The sequence below is a fragment of the Lissotriton vulgaris genome, chromosome 1_1 (genome assembly GCF_964263255.1).
Source record: "Lissotriton vulgaris chromosome 1_1, aLisVul1.2, whole genome shotgun sequence".
In the NCBI taxonomy this organism is placed as follows: domain Eukaryota; kingdom Metazoa; phylum Chordata; class Amphibia; order Caudata; family Salamandridae; genus Lissotriton; species Lissotriton vulgaris.
In genome coordinates this window covers 1,934,885,173-1,934,909,919 of record NC_141685.1, presented here as the reverse complement: position 1 = coordinate 1,934,909,919, position 24,747 = coordinate 1,934,885,173, and the positions used below count along the sequence as shown (strand labels likewise).

The 24,747-nt window shown below is 39.4% G+C and overlaps 1 protein-coding gene across 1 annotated transcript in view; it reads right to left on the bottom strand.

The window, feature by feature from the left end:
• PTPRQ (protein tyrosine phosphatase receptor type Q) overlaps positions 1–24,747 on the bottom strand; it is a 1,452,710-nt gene that overhangs the window by 367,338 nt on the left and 1,060,625 nt on the right. Inside the window, exon 47 of the mRNA XM_086919596.1 lies at positions 10,941–11,267. Within this exon, the coding sequence (XP_086775722.1) occupies positions 10,941–11,267 (327 nt within the window). The remainder of the gene's footprint in view (positions 1–10,940; positions 11,268–24,747) is intronic.

Here is a 24,747-nt window from a genome sequence, read left to right as displayed (position 1 = left end):
CTCAAGATAATCAACATCTGTTCCAAAATGAGTGCCCTACTACGGACAGCTTTTATCTGTATCAAACCCCTCACAGTCACCAAACCTACACTGAGAAAGGAATTTGAATTGAGGAGAAAAGAGAGTACCGTAAACAGTGTTTACTCTATGGAGAGAGTTTACTCGTTACCACTCTGTTTGCAGGCACTGAAACTCTCATGAGAAATACACCATAGAGTATTAAAAAGTAGCTAATGACAACAGTGTACACTCCATGCAACACTTGTCAAAAAAACACTAATCACTTAAAATACCAAAGGTCAGAAGTTGCTTAATCTTATACTACCTACAGACTGCATACTGTGGTTAAAACTTTACAAGTAACCTATCCTGTGAAGCACAACATGCACATGTACATAGGTTTGTTCCTGGTGCACTCAGTCTTCTATGTCAAGTAGAAATTGTCATGCTGACATGATTCTAACTAATAAGTCAAGGCTGCTTACAAAAGTTAGTATGTACTATATAGAAACTTACTCCTGTTGAAAGCTTTTTCTGAAGAATCAAAACACCTGTGTGGAACATAAGGAACACAATTCAACTGTCAACTCCACACAGAGTTCAATGCAAATATTTACAATGTGTTCAATACTTTTACACAGCTATGACGCATTAGGAGCACATGCGTTTTGTAAGCATTTCCACCCATTACCTAAACTCAAGCTGTACAAATTTAGGTAGAGAAGCACTATTGTAGTCACCCCCACTATGCAAACTATAAAACAAACTAGCATCCTATTGAATGATGTAATCAGTAATGTAATCAATGATGTCATTTGAGATATCATCAGTGATGTCATAAATAATGACGCAGAACATGTCAAGAGTGATGTCATCTGTGAGGTCATAAGCAGTGCATGGTGGGCGCAAGTTATAGTTAGTCCTGCTAACTATAACTGGTGAATTTCTATGTTTTTTTAATTTCAAAACGTTAATGTTGGAATTGACATCTTCACCTAACTATAATGTTACTTTAACCTTTGTTTTTTTCAGTGAAAAAAAATAATTATATATATATAATTATATATATATATATATAATTATATATATATATATATATATATATATATATATATATATATATATATATATATATATATATATTCACTGAAAAAACCATAGGTTTCACACCAGTTATAGTTAAGAATTAGCATATAAAAAAACGATTAAATTCACTGAAAAAACCATAGGTTTCACACCAGTTATAGTTAGCTGAAAATTTTACTGACATAAAACCATTGAAATTCCACGTTATAGTTAGTTGGACTCACTATAACTTGCGCGTGTAATGCACTGCTGATGACGTCACATATTACATCACTCATGACATGGTCAGTGACATCACTCATGACATCACTGATGACACCATCCAGTGAATGTGTGTCTTTCTGAAAAATAAATATGTTTCTATATGTATATGAAAAAGGTCGATGGAAGAATAAATGTTTAAATAAGTATCTAAATGGATGTTTTTTTTAAAAAATGGATTGGTTAACTGGCTTATTAAGTGTATCTTTGTGAATACATATATTAGCGAGTAATGTTTAAATATTTAAATATATGTATCAGTGTTTCACTTTGTGTATAAGTGGCTGCATGGGTTGGTGAGTACCTACATGTGTGTGTATATGGGTTATTAGATGTTTATTTTAGTATCAGTATGAATGTCTGTATGATTTGGTGGGGGTATTACTTAGCACATAGATGCATCAATGACTGATTCACTGTTTGTATGTGTTTTGAAGACAGCATATGTGCAGGACTGTAAGGGTGGATGAGTGTCTATATGTGTGTGTTAGTGAGTGAATGACTGTCTCACTAGTGTCTTAATCAGTATATGTGAGTATTGATGTTTATAAGTGAGTATATGTGAGAGTGAGAGATTGTAAGAGTTCCTGTTTAAATAAGTATGTGTTTCTATAAGAGTCTGTTTAAGAGAGTAAGTATGTGTAAGTTTCCTTAGAAGTAAGGTGGTAGCGTGTGTATAGTTGTATATGCAAATAAATGGATGTTCAATAGTTTATTGGCATGTGTGAGTATGTGTGTGAGTAACTTTTGGATGACTGTCGATGTGTTACAGGATGTATAGGTGTATCACTACATATGATGAGTGAGTATATGTATGAGTGACTACATAGAACTGTTGGTGAATTAGTGGATGTGTATATAAATGGTGGAATTTCTGAATTGGTTGTTGGAACTGGTATGGGTTTTTTTGAAACTTTTTAGTTTCTATTTTTGAATATGTGTTTCAAGGGTTACAGTGAAAGGAGGTCTGTCACTCTGTCACAAGGATGGTGTCATCAGTGATGTCATGAGTGATGTCACTGACCATGTCATGAGTGATGTAATATGTGACATCATCAGCAGTGCATTACACGCGCAAGTTATAGTGAGTCCAACTAACTATAATGTGGAATTTCAATGGTTTTATGTCAGTAAAATTTTCAGCTAACTATAACTGGTGTGAAACCTATGGTTTTTTCAGTGAATTTAATCGTTTTTTATATGCTAATTCTTAACTATAACTGGTGTGAAACCTATGGTTTTTTCAGTGAATTTCATAGGTTTTTTAAATGCTAATTCCTAACTATATATAAGGCCCCAAACCTATGTTTTTTTCTTTGAAGTTCAAAAATTTGGTTAATAGCAAATGTCTATAGCTATGAAATGTATTTATATATATTTATACATATTTTGTATGTATTTATTTCTATATTTTATTTGTATTTTAAACAATTTTTGTTTGGACCCTGGAGCGCTCCCTGGGCGCGCCCCGGTGAGCGCCCCGGAGAGCGTAGTCTTTTGGAGCGCCCCGGGGCGCGCTCCGGAGAGCGTCCCGTTAGTGCCAATGTCATGAACAAAAACATCATCGTGACGTATCGCGTAGCCGCGTCCGCGTGATACGCACGGCACGCACCCGGAAGCACTCGAGCGAATACGATCGCGCAACGTAAACTTCCGACGCGCTTAAGCGACGCGACCCAGGGCGCGCCCGTGGGCGCGTCGCGTAAGCGCGTCGGTCATGTGACCTGAAAATAACACTTTTAATTGGTGCAGAACACTTTTACTTTCATAATGATGAAATCCCTGGTCGTGTGACCTGAAAATAACACTTCTCATTGGTTCAGGCCTTTTTTTTTTCCAAATGATGAAAGACCCCACCTTTTTTCCTTATTCTGACTTTGTCCTTTGACTGAGGAAGACCTGATTGTACCTCTCTGTACCTTTTGGATCTATAGAATGGCTTCAGTAGCAGCACCAGCTGGTGCATCTGCACCACCACCACCACCACCACCACCACCACCAAGAGGACCACCACAACAGTACATTGGTGGTCAAGAAGAGGAGGAGGAGGAAGAGGAGGATGGGAGAAGATGGCTGCCTGAACAAAATACCCCATACAAGCCCAAGTCACACATTGTATGGGAGTTTTTTTCACTCCCAGAGGGAAAAAGGAAAGTGAATGCGGCAAAGGTGACTTGCCTTATCTGTAAGGAACAACTCTCAAGGGGCAACCCAAACAAAAAGTATTCCTTTGGTAACAATACCATGATTCGACATATGATCCGTAAGCACCCTAACAACTATTCTCGTGCAGAACTCAGGGAACTGGCCAGTAACCCCCCCCCAGTCATCAAGGACCACCTCCCAAAGAAACGAACACACTTCATCGGGACCAGAAACATCAGAGATGATGCCTTGTATTCAGCAACGATCTGCTGATTTTAAAATCACTTGTACTGCATGTGGCAAGCTTATCGCCTATGGTGAAAAGAGCGTAAAGCTCATCGTCCTTGCAGGTGACAATCACAAGCGCCCCAAAAAGAAGTAATTTTTTTCTTTTTTTGCTCCAGTTGAGCCAGTTTCAATACCCTTTTTTTTGTTTCTCCCCCTAAAAAAATACTAAAAAAATATAAAACTGTTTTGAAAAGCCAAAAAAAGTACAAAATGCTCAAAAAACATAAAAAAAATAAAACAACAAAAAGAAGAAAAAAAAACAGTTCTACCTCCAATTTATAAAAAAAAGGCTTCATTTTAAAAAAAACTCTGTCATTCTTTTTTCCTCATGGAACGCTCCCCAGTCCGCTCCCCGGTGCGCGTACCGGGCGCTCCCCCCGCGCAAAATGAAAAAAAAAAAACATGTATTGCCCCGCGGGGCCCTTTTAAAGCCCCCACATCAAACCTAGGGGGTCAGGGAGGGTCATTTCCCCCTTTGTTTTGGCCACCTCTTGTGTCTCGATCCTACCGAGACACAAGATGGCGGACGCTCCGGACTGTTTCGAATGTTTACAGACACCCGAAAGCCAATCAGATTTCCGTGCGCACCTCGCGTGTCGCGCCCGGGGCGCTCCCCGGTGCGCGTACCGGGGCGCTGCCATAGATATATATATTTTTTTGAACCTAAATTACTCAAAATCCACTGGAGCACATATCTTGAGACATAGCAAAGGCACATCGGGCTACCAGTCCCTACAATTTTGCCAAATTTGGTGGAAATCCATTTAGCCGTTCGGGCTAAAAGTGAAATCGACCGCCCTATGGAAATTAACATGGGGAAAACACGTTTTGGGACCCCCCTTTTATCTCGGCCCCCGCTTGACGAATCCCGCCCAAACTTTCAGGGAAGGACCGGAACGCCGCGAGGCCATTTTGAGGACATTTTCAGTCAGATTCGTCAACCGGTGCCAAAGTTATTCCAAATAGAATTTTGAGATTTAACATTGAAAAAAATCCTAACTATAACTACCTACTGGCGACCGCCAGTAGGTAATATATATATATATATATACATATATATGTGTGTGTGTGTGTGTGTGTAAATACACCCTTTCCATCTCTCACTGGCACCAAAGCTTATAGAATGGTTATGGAGAAAATCACATGATCGTTATCTGATCAATACAATCCTTTGAAACAAAGATGAGCTCACTAGTGAACTTTCTATCTAAAGATACTTCAGCCCTCACATTCCCTCCTAGATTGAGATCCCCAGCCCTCACATGCCTTCCTAGACTGAGATCCCTAAATCTCTTTAATTATTAAGGAGAGACTTGTGAAGCACTAATCCGATTTGCGAACTACCAAGCCAACTGGTGGCAATAAATACGAATTGTAACTAGACATGAAGTATTGAAGTGACTCCAACACAGGGAGGAATATTTCAATATTTTAGACTAGTAGACATGTTGTTAGGTTTCAGGAAGGGCAGAGGTGTGATTGGAAATTATCAAAAGAATCTGCACTTTTCAGATGGATAACACGATTATGGAAATGCTTTTGCTGATGTATTTCTCTGTGATATTGGTATGATAATAAAATAAAAATGACGGGAAAAAGCCTAAAGCTCTGGTAAGCAACACATTAGTTACTCCCCAAATGCACTACTCATTGTATTAAACTAAGTGTCAACTATTGCGGAGGTGAGAACTGCCTTAAGTGGTAACCATTGTGTTATGGGGCAGAGCATGGTCATAGGCAAGGCCCAGCACACACAGGGCAGTATAAAGTGAGAGACTAGGAGGCACATGCCACTACCCCAAAATAATCATGTAATACAAAAAATACATAACTGCTAATAAGTATAGTGTGGCCATAAGTGACAATATTTAAACAGATGCACATAGTGTAATGTGCTATATAATACCATTGTTGAATGAGTGTGGGAAGGGCTAGAACATATGCAATGAAAATCTTGACTGCATTCAACATTGGTAACAAAGTGCATATTGCACTCAGCTGATCTGCATGTATGCTTTATAACATACTGTTTTTGTCATGTGCAGGTCTTATAAAAAAGGCATTTAACCACAACCACAGCACAAGAGGTTATATCCATGAACCCATGTACTGAGACAGACTCACTGCACTGTAGCAATACACATGGGAATTTGTCTTTATTGTACACTGGCTACAATGAGATGTATTATTGGGCCACATGTATTTACACTGTAATGGAATAAATCTAACACTACTCTTGTGATGCACTTTGTGTGTGAGGTCCAGGCTAATCTATACTCAGTGTATGACGTGGAATGAGTGAGTCACTCCTTTCCCCTTCAAACAAGTTAAGGTTGATGCTCACAGTCAGCCTTGAGATGCAAGGCCCTTCTAAATACTAACCTCACTTAAACACATGTTAAATGTTTTAAAGCTTCACAACATACTGCAATGAAACGCTGTAATTCATTTGAATAAGAAATACCAATAATCGTAAGAGATAAGCAGAGAGGAACAGAAACTGACCAGTGTTTTTCTAGACATTCTAGTGCTAACTCACAAAAACCTATGGGAAAAACAGAGTAAACGACCGACTGAAAGTCTAAACTATATTTATGGATGTGTTGGTGTGCTTGTATTCCAAGTACCTTTTTCTGGAATACATAATATATATCTATTGCTTCAATTACTCAAGTTACCGCATAGAATTCACGTTTACTGCTGACTTAGGCCTGCTTTCCTAATGCTTCTATGACAGAAATTATATTGTGCATATATTCATGATCTTGTTGGTGTTATGTTATGTTATGTTATCGATATTTGTTATGCGCACAGCTGCTCCAGCTAAGGAGCGTCCTGGCGCAGTGACAAGGTAGGACATAACATAACAGGAACAAGACGGAAGGCCATTAAGATGACTGAATTTAAACAAGAAGGTTTTAATAGCCTTCCGAAAAAGCGTAAGGTCCACCATCAGGCGGATTTCAACCGGGAGAGAGTTCCAAATGGTAGCAGCTTTGACGCTAAAAGAGCGTCCTCCCGCACGGCAGAGCCTGAATCTAGGGACCACAGCAAGAGCCTGGCCTTGAGAACGAAGGGTGCGCGTGGGTTCATAAAAGGACAGAAAGCTGGACATAATTTGGGGGCCTATACCTTTCAAAATTTTAAAGGTCAAACAAAGGACCTTGAAATGGATTCGCTTCCTCACTGGAAGCCAGTGCAAGGAGCGAAGGACACTTGACACGGAACAAAATCTGGGCAGGCCAACAATCGCTCTGGCCGCAGCATTTTGTACCCGTTGTAAATGGGTGATTTCTGCCTGATTAGCCCCTACTACCAGGAGAGAGCTGGCGTAGTCCAGGCGAGAGATGACAGTGGCCTGGATTACCAGCTGCCTGGTTGGGGCATCAAAGTATTTGAGGATAGGTCTTAAGCCTCTCAACAGCCAAAACAGCACGCGGCTGTTTTCTTGGTGTGGCCAACGAAGGTAAGACCAGCATCCAGCCAGACTCCCAGGTTTTTCAGTTCAGACACCGGAATCGGAGTTGGTCCCAGTTCCGGCGGCCACCATTGGTCACCCCATAATTCCACTCTCTTCCCGACAATCATAACCTCTGTCTTGGTGGCATTAAGCTGGAGACAGTTCCCCGTCAGCCAGCTGGCCACCGCCTTCAGTCCATTCTGAAACCTGGGGGCATCTTGCTCCGCATCCCCGCTGAGAGTAACCGCCAGCTGTGTGTCGTCGGCATATGAGACCAAGGTCAGGCCCCACTGCCTGGCGACCTCAGCCAGCGGTCTCACGTACAGGTTGAATAACGTGGGGCTCAGCGAGGATCCCTGCAGAACCCCCATGGCCAGCGGCTGGAATTTGGACTTAAAAGGAGGGATGGCCACACAGAAGGAACGATTGTCGAGAAAGGAGCGGAACCACTGCAGAGCCTGGCCCCCAACGCCGATCTCCTCGAGCCGGTGCAAAAGGATATTATGAGAGACCGTGTCAAAGGCGGCGCTGAGGTCTAATAATATCAGCGCCGCCGTCTGACCAGCATCCAACACCGCTCGTAGATGCTCTACCATCACGAGGAGGGCGGTTTCCGTGCTGTGCCCAGCACGGAAGCCATTTTGTGTGGGATCAAGGGCATTGGTCCGGGCGAGATGTTCTGACAGGGCCAGGTTAACATGGGCCTCCGTTATTTTCGCCGGCCAGGGTAGCAGTGAGATGGGGCGGTAGCTTTCGGGCTTCGATGGGTCCAGGGTGGGCTTCTTGATAATTGGGGACACCACCGCCTGCTTCCATTTAGTTGGAACCACACCCGAATCCAATGAGAGGTTGACTAAGGAACATACGACAGAACGTCCCATAAAGGCCTGATCTCTAAAAAGAGCAGGTCTTACTGGATCCGAAGGAGAGCCAGATTTAACCTGCAAAGCAAGTTTGTCAAACCCCTCCGGAAGAAGTGAGGGAAATGAAATGTAAAGCATATATATATTGTGGCCCTTTGCCCCCTTTTCTGACACACCTCCTCCTATCATGTATGCTCACTTAGGCTTGTGGCTTGGTCTTCTGTGAAGCATGCAGACTCGTATGCGCACTGCTTCCAGGCATACGTAAACTTTATGCCAGGAAAACGATATATGAATGAGCGCAGTCAAATTCACTTGGTAAGATAAGTGATTAGGGAGAATTGAAAATATGACACCATGGGTCACTTTTTAAATGTTTTCTCCATATTGTTGTCTTCTTTCACGCTTGCAAGAAGCTATTTAGTCATTTGTTTTAGAAAGATCTGATACGTACAGATCTAGATACGGAGGCAAAATAATATTATATACTTTATATTTAAATGTTCGGAAACCAAAGTTAATTGTGCAAAACACAAACAGTTTGTCGGTTTCAGTTTTTGAAGGAGGCTTGATGCAGAGGGAATTTCAAGTGGTTTCTTTTTAGAGAGAAAAACGTAATTATTGATTGCATTTTCAATGCTTACGATTTTCTCATTTCCTGTCAAGTTTTCTGTCTTTTGATCTTCCTGCTCGTTTCCAAGCAGCATGCTTTTCATCCCCTGCTAGCCCTTGAAAAATAAGAAAACTGTTTTTAGGAGAGTCTGAAAATCACAGGAGCTTGGAAACAAACAGCAGTTGGAAGTTAGCTTCAAAGCGCACAGGTGTCAAAATAATAAAAGTGCATAACAAATAAAATGCGCACATATAAAAGCATCCTCAAAATGTAGTTGTGGATGATACAAATCTGAAACATGTTTTTTCATGTCGAATGACCTTATGAGCACAAAATATCACGTAAGTACACTTCTGGGGATGTTCTATTTTAATTTTAATCAACCTGCACATACTTCGACTCCCACCATATTTTCGAGGTAAGCAGATGTAAAGTTTAGAAAAGTAAATCTACATCCCTGACTTGATTGGATCTGACCAGGATTTATAAAGTGTGACAATTGCCTGCAGGCGTCTAAGTGCTGTAGTCACAGCAATCTGCTTCAGACTAGTGGCCAATTAAACACTTACCATACTATAAGGTCTACCTTTGTATAGTATACAACCATGTCTTTAGTGCCTTTCTGAAAAGCAAGTGTCCTTTAGTCGAAGTCAAAGACGGGGAAGCGAGTTCCAGAGTCTGGCTGCAGCGACTGAGAAAGCTTTGACACCCCATCTCATTTACTGGACTCGAGGCAGGGTAGCCAGATTCCAATGGACTGAATTGAAATTTCTGCCTGGAATATACCGGTGAAAAACCTCCTTGATCCCAGCTGGACTAACTTGAAGAAGAGCCTTATGAACAATACAAATGGCCTTAAACATGATACACTTTTTGAAAGGGAGCCATTGCAACTCAAGCAGCCCAGCAGAAGCTGACTGGCGCTTGGCAATGTCAAGAATCGCCCTAGGAAGAGTGTACTGCGCTACCTGTAATTTTGCCATGGTATTGATATTAGAATCCAGATAAAGGCCGTTACAGAAATCAATTCTAGACATAACCAGAGCAAGAGTGACCTGCTTCCGTGTCGGGAAGGGAATAAATAGGAACATTTTCTTTAACCTTCTTGTAGCCAGAAGAAAGTTGCAATTATATGACTAGCCTGTCTATTTAGAGAGAGTTCGCTTTCAAGGATCACCCCAATGTTTTTGCTCTTTATAGCTGAAGCAGGCAAGATGCCTAAAGTGTCTGGCCACCAGTTATTCCAAATCGAGGTTTGCACCCTGAAGAGCATTACCTAGGTTTTTTCCCCATTAAGTTTCAGGAAATACATTTTTATCCATCCTGCTACCACAGACATACAATGTGAAAAATTAGCTATGGTAGCTGCCACATTCTTAGGGATCGACACAATATCTTGGGTGCCATTGGCATATGAGATTGCATGTAGTCCATAGGCACGGATGATGGTGGCAAGTGGAGAAACAGAGAGATTAATTAGTACAGGGCTAAAAAATGAGCCCTGTGGTACTCCACATGGCAAGAAAAAGACAATCGAATGATACTTTTTCAGCATCACTCTCTGGGAGCTATCCTTAAGGAAGGAGAACAACAGTGCCAAGACTCCATCTGTAATGTTAATTTCCTGTAGGAGGTCAATCAGCAGAGAAGGGGAGATGGTGTTAAAGGACGCAGGCAGACCCAACAGGATCAGAGCTGTGCCTTGCCCTTCATCCGCTAGCTACCTAACACAGTCCATAGCCAACACCAGTGTAGTTTCAGTTCCATGATGTATCCGAAAACCAAACAGTGTATGCCTACCTTCAAGATTTGTTGGGTTTCGAACTGTAGAGTCTAGTCTATACATGAAGGTTGGTAATATTGACCTTGTTGTTCTGACAGCCCTTACAGTGTGGTGATCCCTAATTGATGGACATTTCATTTCTTCCGCATTTAATATTGACAAAGTAATAAAGAGGAAGCACCCATAGTTTATGAATGCTTCTTATGTGCAATAGAGTGTTCTATGTCATGTGATATGAAACATGTAGTAACAAATTTAAATTCTATTTATCCATACAGTTGGCATGCAGACTTTTTTGTGTGGCACAAGTGGACTTTGTTAAGCGTTGGTCTAAAGTACAGGTTTCAATGTACATGTCTGCGTTTGTTTTTAGCTCTATACCTTTTTGCCTATAGCAAAATAATAGAGAGGGCGAAACAAGAAAAATACACCCTTACTTACAGCCAGGCAGCGTTTGTGTAGAAATCCAAGCAGAAGAGCTACCGTATCCAGAACTGGTGCTAGCAGCAACATTAAATCTATACCATCTGAACTTTTTCAGCTCAGACATTGTCTTCTCTATGAGGTAACCATCATCATACAGATAGTGCTCTCGAGTGGATTGCACGCATCCTGCCGGTTCCCATTTATTGCAGTTGGTGGATTGCAGTTGTGTTGTGATTTTGTAGTTCCTTAAATAACCAGGGACATAATCTGGTCTTGTCCATCTCAAAGTGATACTTGTGGAAGAAACGTTATAAAAACTAATATCTTTGGGAGCAGAGGGCACTACAAAAGAAAAATGCATTATTCATTGCTATACTCTGTAACACAGTTAAATAGACATGTTATAACAATACGAATACCAATATTTCAAGAGCTCAGTTTTATAATGATCAAATTATTTTCAAATTAAATTTCATCATTTGTAATTTTATTTCCTATTTTTATAAAGGTGAATTTGTTCAGTTGGGAAATAAGAAAGGGTTGTTATCTATTTAGTAATTAGCTAAGTTAGAGGACTTTATATCACATTTTCCACATTTCAGTATCTTGATCATACACAGACGAAAGCGCAAATTTATGAACGAATACTATTTTGACTATGAGGCTATAAAAGGAATGCTAAGGTAAATAGATTTACTATTAAGTTTAGCACTACGTTTAACGTAAGTTAGCTTAAATCATGTTACGTTAATTCTTGTTTGAATTTGCATTTCAGTTACCTTAACTAGCGATGACAATCAAACACATTTACATCAGAACACAAAGAAAATGATGAACATATGTTAAAGGAATCTGCAGTAACAAACTATTGAAAAGAGAACCTTTCCTGTAAAGTAAAATTGTGGTTGATGTTAAAGAGTCCATAGTCTAACAAAAGTATGTTATTATATAAATATTGTGCAATGAAATTAGAAAAAATACATTCATCTTTAATCAAATGCTTAAAGATCACATTTTCTCCGAAATAATATATGTGCACTGAAAGAAATAAAGAGCACTGACTAATAAGACACAGATCAGCCAATGAAATTACATCTTTTCTACAAAATACCACTTAAATTGTTCACTGTATTTACTAAAAGAAACAACACTGACAAGGGTGTAATGCACTGCGGATCATATGACAAAAGTACATCTACGTACAGGCCATTTACATGCATATTGTTTCCCACAATGTACATACACTCTATGCAAGAGTGATTGTGACAAATTGATTTTAGCAGTATTTTTAATAGGAATGTACAAGTTTGGAATTCAGTTGAGAGCTTGTTCTGTAAAAAACTATTTTGGATTGCTATGAAACTGAAAAATACAAAAATAGAGGAATGCATATATGTTGAACTAATTCTTCTACTACACCACTATAATCAAAAAGTATTTGAAGGTAAAATCAAAAAGCATTAGCAAAGCTCATAGATCTCTGCTCAAATGGTAAGGTGTTGCTTTGCAAGTGCTTGTTTACTGGTAGCATGCAAATGCATAAATCATGATGCATGAACACACCTGTGTCATGGAACAGGCCCACAAGAGGGTCATAATGCATACAAGCGTAGTGATGCTTTATTTTACTGTTCCAACATGCTAGACTGCCATTTTAGAAGGGGAAATGTAAAACATGTAAATCAAAGAGTGTGCAAGCACAAAAAAGACAATGGGTGGCTCAATAGCCCTTTGTAGCTCCTTGACCCTCATTAACAAAATATGTTTAAAATGAGAACGGAGGATGGGCAGCAGGACAGGGCGCATCAGATAGTGGAAGACAGAGATAAGTGAAAGGAGAACTTAGGAGCAAGCTAAAACAAGCACTGGTAAACGCAATAGATGTGGCCTTTGTGATTATTAGTATTTTTTTTAAGGTTTAACTCAGTGAGCAGTTGTGCAGTTTAATTTAAAGAAACGTTATAAAAGTGGTATGAGTTGTTTATTGAGAAAGCCAATATATTGTGCAGTAACATGTAGCAACATAAAGTGCACAATTGTAACACATGGCTAAGCTTCACGATAATTGGTCATCATAGATAGTCAGACTAATACACATGACGGACAGCGCTGAAAGCTCAACATAGTCAGAGAGCAGCAAAAACACTTACAAGTGCTGACGGAAAGTGGTAAAATGTTATGATTTAATATGTGGCACAGTTCACGAACAGTCATGAGACATTGAAATGCAGAAAATAGGTGCAGCGCTGTAGAATTCTTGTGCATAACTAACTGTCTTTGAACTGTTCATATCACCACTATTTACCTACGGCGCACCTTGCAAGATATTATTATAGCGTACTTTAGTTGAATGACGCGGCACCTATTTTCTGCACGCCATTCATTTATGGCCCATAACACATTGGTCCTTGTATCCTTATCGGTTTTTTCAGTATTGTGCGCTTAATTAGCAAGTTTCAATGTCTCATGACTGTTCGTGAACTGTGCCACATATTAAATCATAAAATGTTACCACTTTCCGTCAGCACTTGTAAGCTCATTATTTGAGGTACTGCCCGCTACACATATTAGCACATTGTGTCAATCCCGACCTCTTCTATATTTAGAGTGTTTTGCTAGTCAAAATAATAACAATGCCTTCAATTGTCTTTGATGTGCACTGATTAAAGCCAGCAACAAAGCTGTGCACTGATGCTAGTGTTGGCGAGAGAGATGCTGTGTTCCCACCGCAGCCGCCTCAGCAGTTTAATCTTTGTAGTTCACTCAGGAAAGTGAGTCACATGAGAAGAGCAATTACACTGAAACTGCAGCACCTGAGCCTCGGATGCTCTCTCACTGTAATGAGCCTCCAACTTTGTCGGTTCTGTTCAGGATGGTGCTCCACGCATAACCAGGTAGCGCTGCTCTCTAGAGGTAGTAAATCGTTTATTACACGATGTGCTGCTGTGGCTGTTACTGAGTGGAATATTGCAAATTCAATTTGGGGGAATATTCCTGATGGATCTACCAAGAAAGCATTGAAGCTGCATGAATAAAAGGAACAGTGTGAAAGGCATGCACCCAGGAAGAGCCGACGCTCGTCTCAGAGTTGCATGAATTCTACAGCGCTGCATATGAGCTTAAAATGCCATCGAACAAGAGGTGGATCTGATGCGCAGATGCACAGACCTACTGCAGTACACTGATTACCATGGCCCGAGTAGCATCCTTGTTTAACAAGCACAGTTCAAGTGCTGTGCAGCTAAACATTAAAAAAAGTCCCACAAAAGTGGATGAATACAGTATTTGGGCCACGGGAGACTGATAAGAGAAAGACATGAGGAACAATAAGAAATAGTATGCTACATCCAAAAGAAATGGAGGATTAGTAAGTGGCAAGCACAGGAACAGATGAAAAGCATGGGGCGGGAGGTAAGCCTGTTTTAGGATTTTGATTTGCAATAAATTTCAGAAGCGCAGCGCAAGTGCTCTGCAGACGAAACATAAAAATGAACATAGTGTTCGGAAGAAGTGAGTAAAATTAGTGCATGTGGGGAGCACAGAAACAATCAGTGGAAAGAGCAGAAACACACACATAACCCAATGGAATGTTGAGAACAAAACAAGTCAGCAATTGAAGTTTCTAACTCATCTAATACCAGGGATCTGTAAACTCTGAACTCCTATTATTTAAGAAAGTTATCTTTCACATTAAAAGTCACGTGATCAGAGTCAGAATCATTAGAAGGTATTGACAAGCTCTACTAAAACAACAAGGATGGCGGCCATTAGAAAGACATGGAAAAATAAACTAGTTATTTTAGTATATAGAATGTGTGACTAATTTAAGCGGAAGTGAGTAGTAATCTTTAAGAAAGATACATGTGGTTTCTCATTTCATCATGGTCTCTTTCATGCCACTTTGATCTTTGAGGTCAATGAGTAGCATGAACACTTCAGTGAAAATTTAAGGGAAACTTGTATCTAAAAATCCAGCTTTTCTGAGATGTTTCGGTAGTTGTGTGCACACTGACTGATTGTCCTGTGCCAGCCAGACAAACGGGCACTCTACTTAGAAGGGTGTCCATAAGATTCAGTCTTGAAATGTATTCATAAGCAAGCCCACTAGTGCACTCACTAATACTTTCACTTCACGGAAGCCCTTAGATGAGGAAATAAACTCGAAAATATGAAATGCTGTGTGGGCCCTGCCATAATGAGTATACACAGCTCTGCAGCATGTGATTCAGCCCACCGAGATATAGTGTTTAATATCGCCCACCTGGCCACAGGTTGTAAGTGCTAGTTTTACAGTTGGTACGGGTTAACGGCGGTATGTCATGTTATGAACAAGCAAGCTTATGATGTGCCGAGGTCAAGCGCTATATATCATGTTACACAAGAGTTACCAAGGGGCATATTATCAAGACAGGCGATAAAATGATCGCCGTTTTAGCGGCGTGACTTTTCATGTGAAATATAACTTTCTTAAATAATAGGAGTTCAGAGTTTACAGATCCCCAGAAAACTCCACTTGTTGGTTATCATGCTGGTACGTTGGTGTGCTTTGTGGTAAATGTGCCTCATGTAATAATAGCGGCCACTATATATATGCTGTTTCACATATTATCAGCACGGCAACTAGTTATGGCACATTGCATGCCCATATCTTTGTACTCACTTCACTTTCTTGTGCATAACTAACTGTCTTTGAACTGTTCATATCACCATTATTTACCTACGGTGCACCTTGCAAGATATGATTATAGCGTACTTTAGTTGAATGACGCTGCACCTATTTTCTGCATGCCATTCATTTATGGCCCATAACACATTGGTCCTTGTATCCTTATCTTTTTTTTCAGTATTGTGAGCCTAATTAGCAAGTTTCAATGTCTCATGACTGTTCGTGAACTGTGCCACATATTAAATCATAAAATGTTACCACTTTTCGTCAGCACTTGTAAGCTCATTATTTGAGGTACTGCCCGCTACACATATTAGCACATTGTGTCAATACCGACCTCTTTTATATTTAGAGTGTTTTGCTAGTCAAAATAATAACAATGCCTTCAAATGTCTTTGATGTGCACTGATTAAAGCCAGCAACAAAGCTGTGCACTGATGCTAGTGATGGCGAGAGAGATGCTGTGCTCCCACCTCAGCCGCGTCAGCATTTTATTCTTTGTAGTTCACTCAGGAAAGCGAGTCACATGAGAAGAGCAATTACACTGAAACTGCAGCACCTGAGCCTCGGATGCTCTCTCACTGTAATGACAACCAGCAATTTATGGATAAATGGTACTGCATTTTAAATAAATGCTCTTTAGATTTAATTTTATTACTGGTTGAAGAACTGTCAAGAGCAATCCATGAATTAGAGGAAGAAATTTTCAACTTAAAAAATGATTTGTCAAAAAGGATGGAAAAAGAACCATGGGATACATTTCTTGAGGAATTAAACGTTGAATTAGATAAATATGGCAAGGAACTACAAGAGACCAAGGTATGAAAATTCAAGAGAGATACAATAGACTATAAATTGAATGAGGCATATACTTGGGCAGAAGTATATGCCCAACGTAGATTTAAAAAACGACCCACCCAAATGTCATCGGAAGAAAGTGTGGTTTCTGACGGAGATATTGATATATCGAGAAAACCAACCAGTCAGACATCTACAATTACAATAACTGAGCCAACCAAACCATCAACATCTGGAACATCTGAATCAGCATCTAATGTGTCTTTTTTAGAAGCGGCAACCCTCACAGGACGCCCTTCAGAGGAAACAATCACAACACAGACAGGCAAACCATTAAACAAAAAACAAGGAGAAGCAAAAGAAAAGGAAAAGGAAAAAGAGAAAGAGAAATCAAAGACCGGGCTACGGAGTCAAACATCAAAATGAATTTGGTTATGAATATTTCCCAATTGAAACTAACAAAATTTCAAATTCAGGTTTTAAACAAAGGAACATCCTTTGTAAGCACTTACAATTCTTCTGAATTGGAGACTGAAATAGCCATATTTAGATTCATGCGAACTTTGCGTTTGAAGAACTTCTTTACTAACATCTGTCCACAAGAACCAAGTAGAGAGATTCCAATTTTCAAACCTAAGAGTACTTTTATGGCGCCAACTTCTTACAAATCTCTGGATACCTTTGAGACACTTGTAAAACAGGATTTGAAAAGAATAACCTACAAGAAAAGACAAAATAACTTGACTAGAGCTGAATACAGTGCTTTGAAAGACCTGGGAAAAAGAACTGATATTCAGATACAAAAAGCTGACAAAGGAGGAGGCTTGGTGATAATGGATAAAGACTTCTATGACAGAAAAGCTCTTGAACACGTAACAGACACAACTATATATGGAGAATTGAAAATGGATCCGACTATGGAAATCATGGAAAACTTGAAAAAAATACTTGATCAAGCGGAAGAACTGTGTTGGATAAATACCACAACTAAAAAAATACCTCATGAACATTTATCCTAAACGACCTAGAATCTACTTTTTGCCAAAAATACACAAACATCTAACAGACCCACCATTCAGACCCATCGTGGCAGGATGTGGTTCAATATTCGAAAATCTGGGGAAATTCATTGATTCCTATTTACAACCATTCGTCCAACAATGGGAAACATATATAGAGGACACATCTGATTTCTTGAGATGCTTGGAGAACATAAAGGATAAGATCACAGAGAACTGCATCCTATGTACCATCGACGTAGTATCCCTATATACGTCAATACCTCACGCAAATGGAATTGAGGCGGTAGAATGGGCCCTACTCAATCAGGTCGACTCAGATGCTCCCAAGAGCTTTATTCTAGAAATCTTGCAATTTTGTCTACAAAACAGTTATTTCACTTGGGATGACAAATTTTATATTCAGTTGAATGGAACCAGCATGGGTTTTTCGGGAGCGCCAGCATACGCAAACACCTTCATGGCAAAGTTTGAGAGTGAGTACATTTTGCAAGATACATCTTGGACACAAGGACTCATATGTTTTCGTCGATTCATCGACGACATCTTCATAATATGGAATGACACTGAAGATAAACTAAGAAATAACATCAAAACATTGAACCTGGTTGATCCAAGGATACAATTTACGTTCCAGATGGATAAGCACAAAATATCATTTTTGGATGTTCAAATAGAATTGAGAGACAATATTCTGCACACAAGTGTATTCAGAAAAGAAACAGAGAAAAACAATGCACTACTCTACAACAGTTTTCATCCACCTACACTGGTGAAGAATTTACAATTTTTTCAATTTTTACGAATATGCAGGATTTCTTCGGATAACACAACTTGTCAATACACCTGTATAGAACAAAAAAACAACTACCTCAACAGAGATTACCCAGAAGATTTGATTGATAAACAAATGCAGAAGGCATTGGAAATTCCTAGATCTAAACTTCTAGAGAAAGAAATGAAATGCACTACTGAAAGAACTGTGTTCGTTTCAAAATTTTCTACTTCCTCTTGGGAGATCAAGAGAAGCATATTAAAACACTGGGATATACTCAAGACAGAAGAAGATTTTCACAAATTATTTGACAACCAACCCATGTTTGCCTATACCAGGTCTAACAACTTGAAAGTACTCTTGACAAAAAAACAAACGGAAAAAACTCAGAAGACAGAGACTTCTAAATGCTGGAACTGTATCCACTGTAATAATGCGATTTTGGGCAATATTCTTTTACACCCACAAACAGGAGAAAAAATCATTTTGCAGAACCAAAGCACATGTGATTCAGAGAATATCATATACACTATCAAATGTCCTTGTGGACTATTATATGTCGGAAAAACTGAACGCAAAATGAAAACGAGACTCTCAGAACATAAGAGTCGCATAAGGACTGGAAATTTAACATCACCCGTGGCTAACCATTGGCAAGATAAGAGACACACGATTGCTCAACTGAAATTTCAAATTATAGAACAAGTGGATAAACAACCTGGGTGTGATAATCCTAAGAAATTACTCCAATGAGAAGTATATTGGATCAAACGTTTACGAACCTTGAATCCAATGGGACTCAATGACAAATTGGAGATGTCGTGTTTTCTCTGAAATGTGTTCTGTTTCCAAAACACAACACTTACACCTGAACCTAACACCAACACAATACACTTTGGTAACCTGACTTATCTGCATAAGAAAAATATATTAATTTAATAAATTGTTGCTCTAATGTAATGGCACATTTTTTAAATGCAATGTATTTGTTATAATTTAATTTGCTACAGCATAGAGTCTGTTTTCCATTCACAATGAGTCTCTCTTCACTTTTGTTCATTTTGGGCGAAATGACACGACTGATAAGAAGTGACCAGTTATATGTAACTGGAAACTGATACTTGTGGAAAAATACGGTCACACTTGGTTGGAATGGGCCATAGAACATTGTAGCATAAATATTAAGTGTCACGTCGTTGAAGTTAATTTTCGAGTACACGTAACGATCGCTTTCTTCATATCTAATAGCCCGCATTCATCTTCATTGATATTACCGTTTTGTTAGAGTTTCTCTTTAATATTTAAGTAACGTATTGTTCATATATATGAAGGACCGGATTCATAGCAGTCCGCTTTCTATATCACCAAATCCCTTCACCGAGATCACGTGACGCGGAAGGATTATCCACGGGCTCACAACGCGATCTTGCAGTATGGCGTTGTTCGCGTGCAAGTAGGACTGACGGATAGAGGTTGAGACCCGTACCTTTCAGGTAGGAACTTGCGCTAAGATAACTGCTATGCAGTTTGCTACTGTTCAGTAGTATATAGAAATTAGAGCTTTTTTTCGATTCTTTTTTCAGAGCGTTCTGGCTACAGTGTTCTTACTACTACTCGAGTAGGTAAAATCTATGTTGCTTATACACATGTTTATGTGTAAATTTCATTCCACGGTATGCTAGTTGACTCTTTGAACTTGAAATCCACATTACTAAGTGTCCATCACTTTACTCTTTCTACAGATCAATGAGTTGTACGTTTATCATCATAACTCTTTTAGGTAAGGTTACGCTTGGTTTTATTGTGGTATCATTCTCTGTTTTGACTCTAAGACTCTGACTGGAGCCATTATAATTTTTCAGTGCCAGATCTATTGAAGATAACATTCCGTCAGTATCAGGATCTACACTAGTATTTGAAGGTATTGAGATTTTGCTTACGTTGTTGATAGTTTACATTTGGGCAACTACCTAGTTGGAGTATGATGTTTAGTTTCATCTTTTGGCTTATTTTATCTAACAGGATTGCATTGAAGATTTCCAGTAAGTTTGGTCAAGGTAGCTTGTTACACTGGTGTTGGTGATTGGGCCTATCAACTGATTTCTATAGAACAAAAACATTTTTTGTAAATGAATTGGTCTCATTGTATACAATTTCTTTTGCAGCTATACCCCTGAAGAAGAGACTCAGGTCTCGAAATTCATTGGGTGTGAAATCAATAATGTATATACTTTGATGATGATTGTAACATTTCAAAACATGTGGAAAATAATAATGATGTAAAACTTTTCTTTGAACTTTATTGAGAAATATATAAAAAATTCATCTAAATGAATATTGACTAAAAGCTTTGAACGTTTTATTTTTCAATTTGTCGTTGTTGCATGTTGTTGTCCCAGTCGCCCTTGAGGGGCTGGGCCTCTAAAGTCAGTGTTCGTGAACTGTGCCACATATTAAATCATAAAATGTTACCACTTTTCGTTAGCACTTGTAAGCTCATTATTTGAGGTACTGCCCGCTACACATATTATTACATTGTGTCAATACCGACCTCTTTTATATTTAGAGTGTTTTGCTAGTCAAAATAATAACAATGCCTTCAATTGTCTTTGATGTGCACTGATTAAAGCCAGCAACAAAGCTGTGCACTGATGCTAGTGATGGCGAGAGAGATGCTGTGTTCCCACCTCAGCCGCGTCAGCATTTTAATCTTTGTAGTTCACTCAGGAAAGTGACTCACATGAGAAGAGCAATTACACTGAAACTGCAGCACCTGAGCCTCGGATGCTCTCTCACTGTAATGAGCCTCCAACTTTGTGGGGTCTGTTCAGGATGGTGCTCCACGCATAACCAGGTAGCGCTGCTCTCTAGAGGTAGTAAACCGTTTATTACACGATGTGCTGCTGTGGCTAATGTTACTGAGTGGAATATTGCAAATTCAATTTGGGGGAATATTCCTGATGGATCTACCAAGAAAGCATTGAAGCTGCATGAATATAAGGAACTGTGTGAAAGGCATGCACCCAGGAAGAGCCGACGCTCGTCTCAGAGTTGCATGAATTCTACAGCGCAGCACAGAATCCAAGTCATATTTTCAGAGTACACCCTGAATATGTGTATGTAGAGGTTCATTAAATACTAATCTGGTTTGGAACAAGCACCCCTTGACCTATGTTTGTCACATTGACCAAAAGGCACCAAAGATTATCTTTGATTAGGTTATGGTAAAACCTCTTTAATCAGTGCACATCAAAGACAATTATTATTTTGACTAGTAATAGTATTATTAGTATTGTTATTATTCATATAATTGTTATTATTGTTTATCACATATAGATATGTATTATTGTTAATATTACTATTAATATTATTCGTGTTAGTAGTATTATTGTTATATACCATAAGTTATGTGTAATAATAATAATGTTACTTTCAATTGTCTATGATGTGCACATATGGATGACTATTATGTTTCGAGTATAACATTAAATGAAGTACCAGACTGCTTCAAGACATGAAGCAATTTGAAATGAGCATTTAGATACAAAAAACCTGACGTGTTTGCTCCTTCCTTATACATACACAATGCTAAACTCTCAAAAAAGCAGCCAAGGATTTTACATCACAGCCCAATTAGTCTCTTAAGTATATATCAACAAATCAGTTCTTTATAAACTATTGCCCACCTCTAAGGTCTTCTACTGGAGACCACATAATATACTAGACAATACACAATGGAAAGAGAGGCAACAGGTATAACAATCATGTATAAAAGGAAAATTCTTGGGTCTTAAGTGATGTGCATAAATTCTTCTTTAATATTTTCAGTCCATTACTTGTGCAGCCAACATGTTTTTCCCTAAACAGGGCTTCATCAGGGCACTGATAATATCACACAGCAATTTCCAGGATTGTGCAAGACGTTATCCGAAGTATAAGACACACACCTGAAGTTATGGTCTTCCACTGATCAGTTGATCATTCACGTCCTCCGTGAGGCTCAGGAATATATAGTAACAAGGATAACGTACTCAAGAGTATGGTCCATAAATATAAAATCCAGTGGATACTTAATTAGGCTTCAGGAACTCCCTCGAGTCTGAGAGACGTCTAGGACGGTGTTCGAGATCAGTTGTTTGTGTAAGGAGAGGAGAGCCGCACAGGGCTCAGGTCAATGAGAACGTCTCTCAGACTTGAGGGAGTTCATGATGCCCAATTAAAGAATGCACTGGCTTTCCTATTGATGGACCATATTCTTGGATACCTTATCCTTGTTACTATATATGCCTGATCCTCTCGGAGGATGTGGATGATCGACTGATCAAAGGAAGACCATAACTTCAGGCATGTGTCTTCTACTTTGTATAATGCCTTACACAATCCGGGAAATTGCTGTTTGATAATATTAGTGCCCTGAAGAAGCCCTGTTTAGGGAGAAATGCGTTGGCTGCATGTGTAATTGACTGAAAATATTAAAGAAGAATGTATGCACATCACAGAAGACTCAAGAATTTTCTATTTTATACATGATTGTTTATACCTGTTACCCCTCTTTCCATTGTGTACTTCGTAAACATAGATGTTTTTATATGCTAGTATATCATTGTGTGCTGTGGGTCTTGGTTGTGACAACAATTACTAGGAACATGAATTGTCAAGAACAGGAATTGTTAGGGAGTGTTCCACCAGTACTATTTAGAAATTCTTTCCAAGATCTGCCCAATAAAGGGTCTCAGCTAGCTACATTATATGACCGCTTTGGACATCTCACAGTGGCAATCAGATACGGGATGATAGGCACAAAATCCATCCCAGCTCATCTCTGTTCCATGGTTCCCTCCAACCTATGCCTGCTTAGAACAATAAACTTTAATCTTTAACCAAGATATTTAAGAACGGACACCCCAAAACAGTAACCAGTTCAGTGGACTGTAAAAATAATAATTACCATAATGGACCTGCAGAACTGCTCAAAGCTGTCAACTTATTGAAAGCTCATAAACTTCATGCCTGTCTCTCGCACTTCTTCATTCATCTGGCTAAGCGCTGCATCCAATAACACCGTAAAACCACGCCACGGAGGTCATCACTCATGACAAGGAAACACGTCCCACACAGGATCAAAACAAGAAAACATTCTTCCAACCACACATCCTACATGGTGTAGAGTGCAACCCATGTAGGCAATCTCTTTAACACCTCACATAGAGTTAGTAAGAGCTTTATAAATGTAGCAATAAAATAAGATGGATTGGCAGAGCATTCCTTAGCAGAGGCATATATCAGGTTTTTTGTAAGACTATTTTGGTAAAAGAGGTTTTGGAGAAAAGACATGCATTGTAAATGGTGTGATGCACCTGAGAGAATGTTTTGTATTCAACCATCTGACAGGAAGCTAGTGCCATGTTTGTAAGGCAAGGTGGATGTTGTCTGAATATTTAGGATTCAAAGATCATACACAACAATTTTGAACAGAATTCAGGATTGTACATCTCCAGAACAAACAGGTCACGCAGTATGCCATGTCTGTAACAGTTCGAGAAAATTACTGAATTAAACTTAGGACACTGTCAGCTTAGTACTTTATGCAGAGAAATCTCTAAATTGGGAAATACCTGTTTATCTTATGAGGTTTCAAAATTATCAGCTGCAAAACAAAGAACTGGATAATTTCCTAGTGTAAGGGAACGTTCAGATCTGTAGCCCTTGCTTTATATTACCAGATTTAGAGAATGAGAGGCGGCAGCCTCCAAGTCGGTTGTTTTATACTCCTCTAACTCACAGATCAGGAGTCAGCTGGACACACTTGTTTCTGGATACCACATGGTTGCGCCGGACTGCACTACTTTCTGCACCAGGCTCAGAACGGTATACAAACCACTACGAAAAAACACATGGCCTGTTGCTCATGTGGTAACTCACTGAGTATGTGTTTGCCCTGCACATAGCATACATCACAGAAAAATAGCACCCCTCTTCCATTTCTATTTCTTCTTGTGGTGGCCCTTGACTGCTGAGGGAACTCTAAAAGCACCCACAAGGAGGGCTGTATCCAAACATTGCATCCATCTATACTTGTGTATCCAGGGTCTGCTCAAAAGCTACGGTACAGGGCAGTCCTCCACAGACACCACACACTTATTCCTTTCAGCACTGTCTATAAGTCTTGAAGAAGTATCCCAGCTTGCTCTTGAGAGGACCAGGTCCACCTGTGAGGTATACAATGCATGACTCTGCCTCCTCATAGGGGTCTATGGAAGTTAGAGGCCACTCCGAAATAGTTCCCCTGGAGATGTGCCAACTCTTGAGGGGGATATAGTTAGTTCTGACTCTAATCAAATTGCCTTAAAACCTAAAGTAGCCGAATTCACCTTGCACTTCACTTGCAGAAATGATGAAGATATTTTTCACCATAAAATTCCACTGCAAAGGTGGGCAAAACTAAAGGGGCAGATTACACTGCTAAGCACAGACAAATACTCATATTAATGCTAGTCATGGTCTTTGAGTCCTGGATCCATGCTAGATTTTATATACACTGAATCTGAGCTGAACCAATTTAGG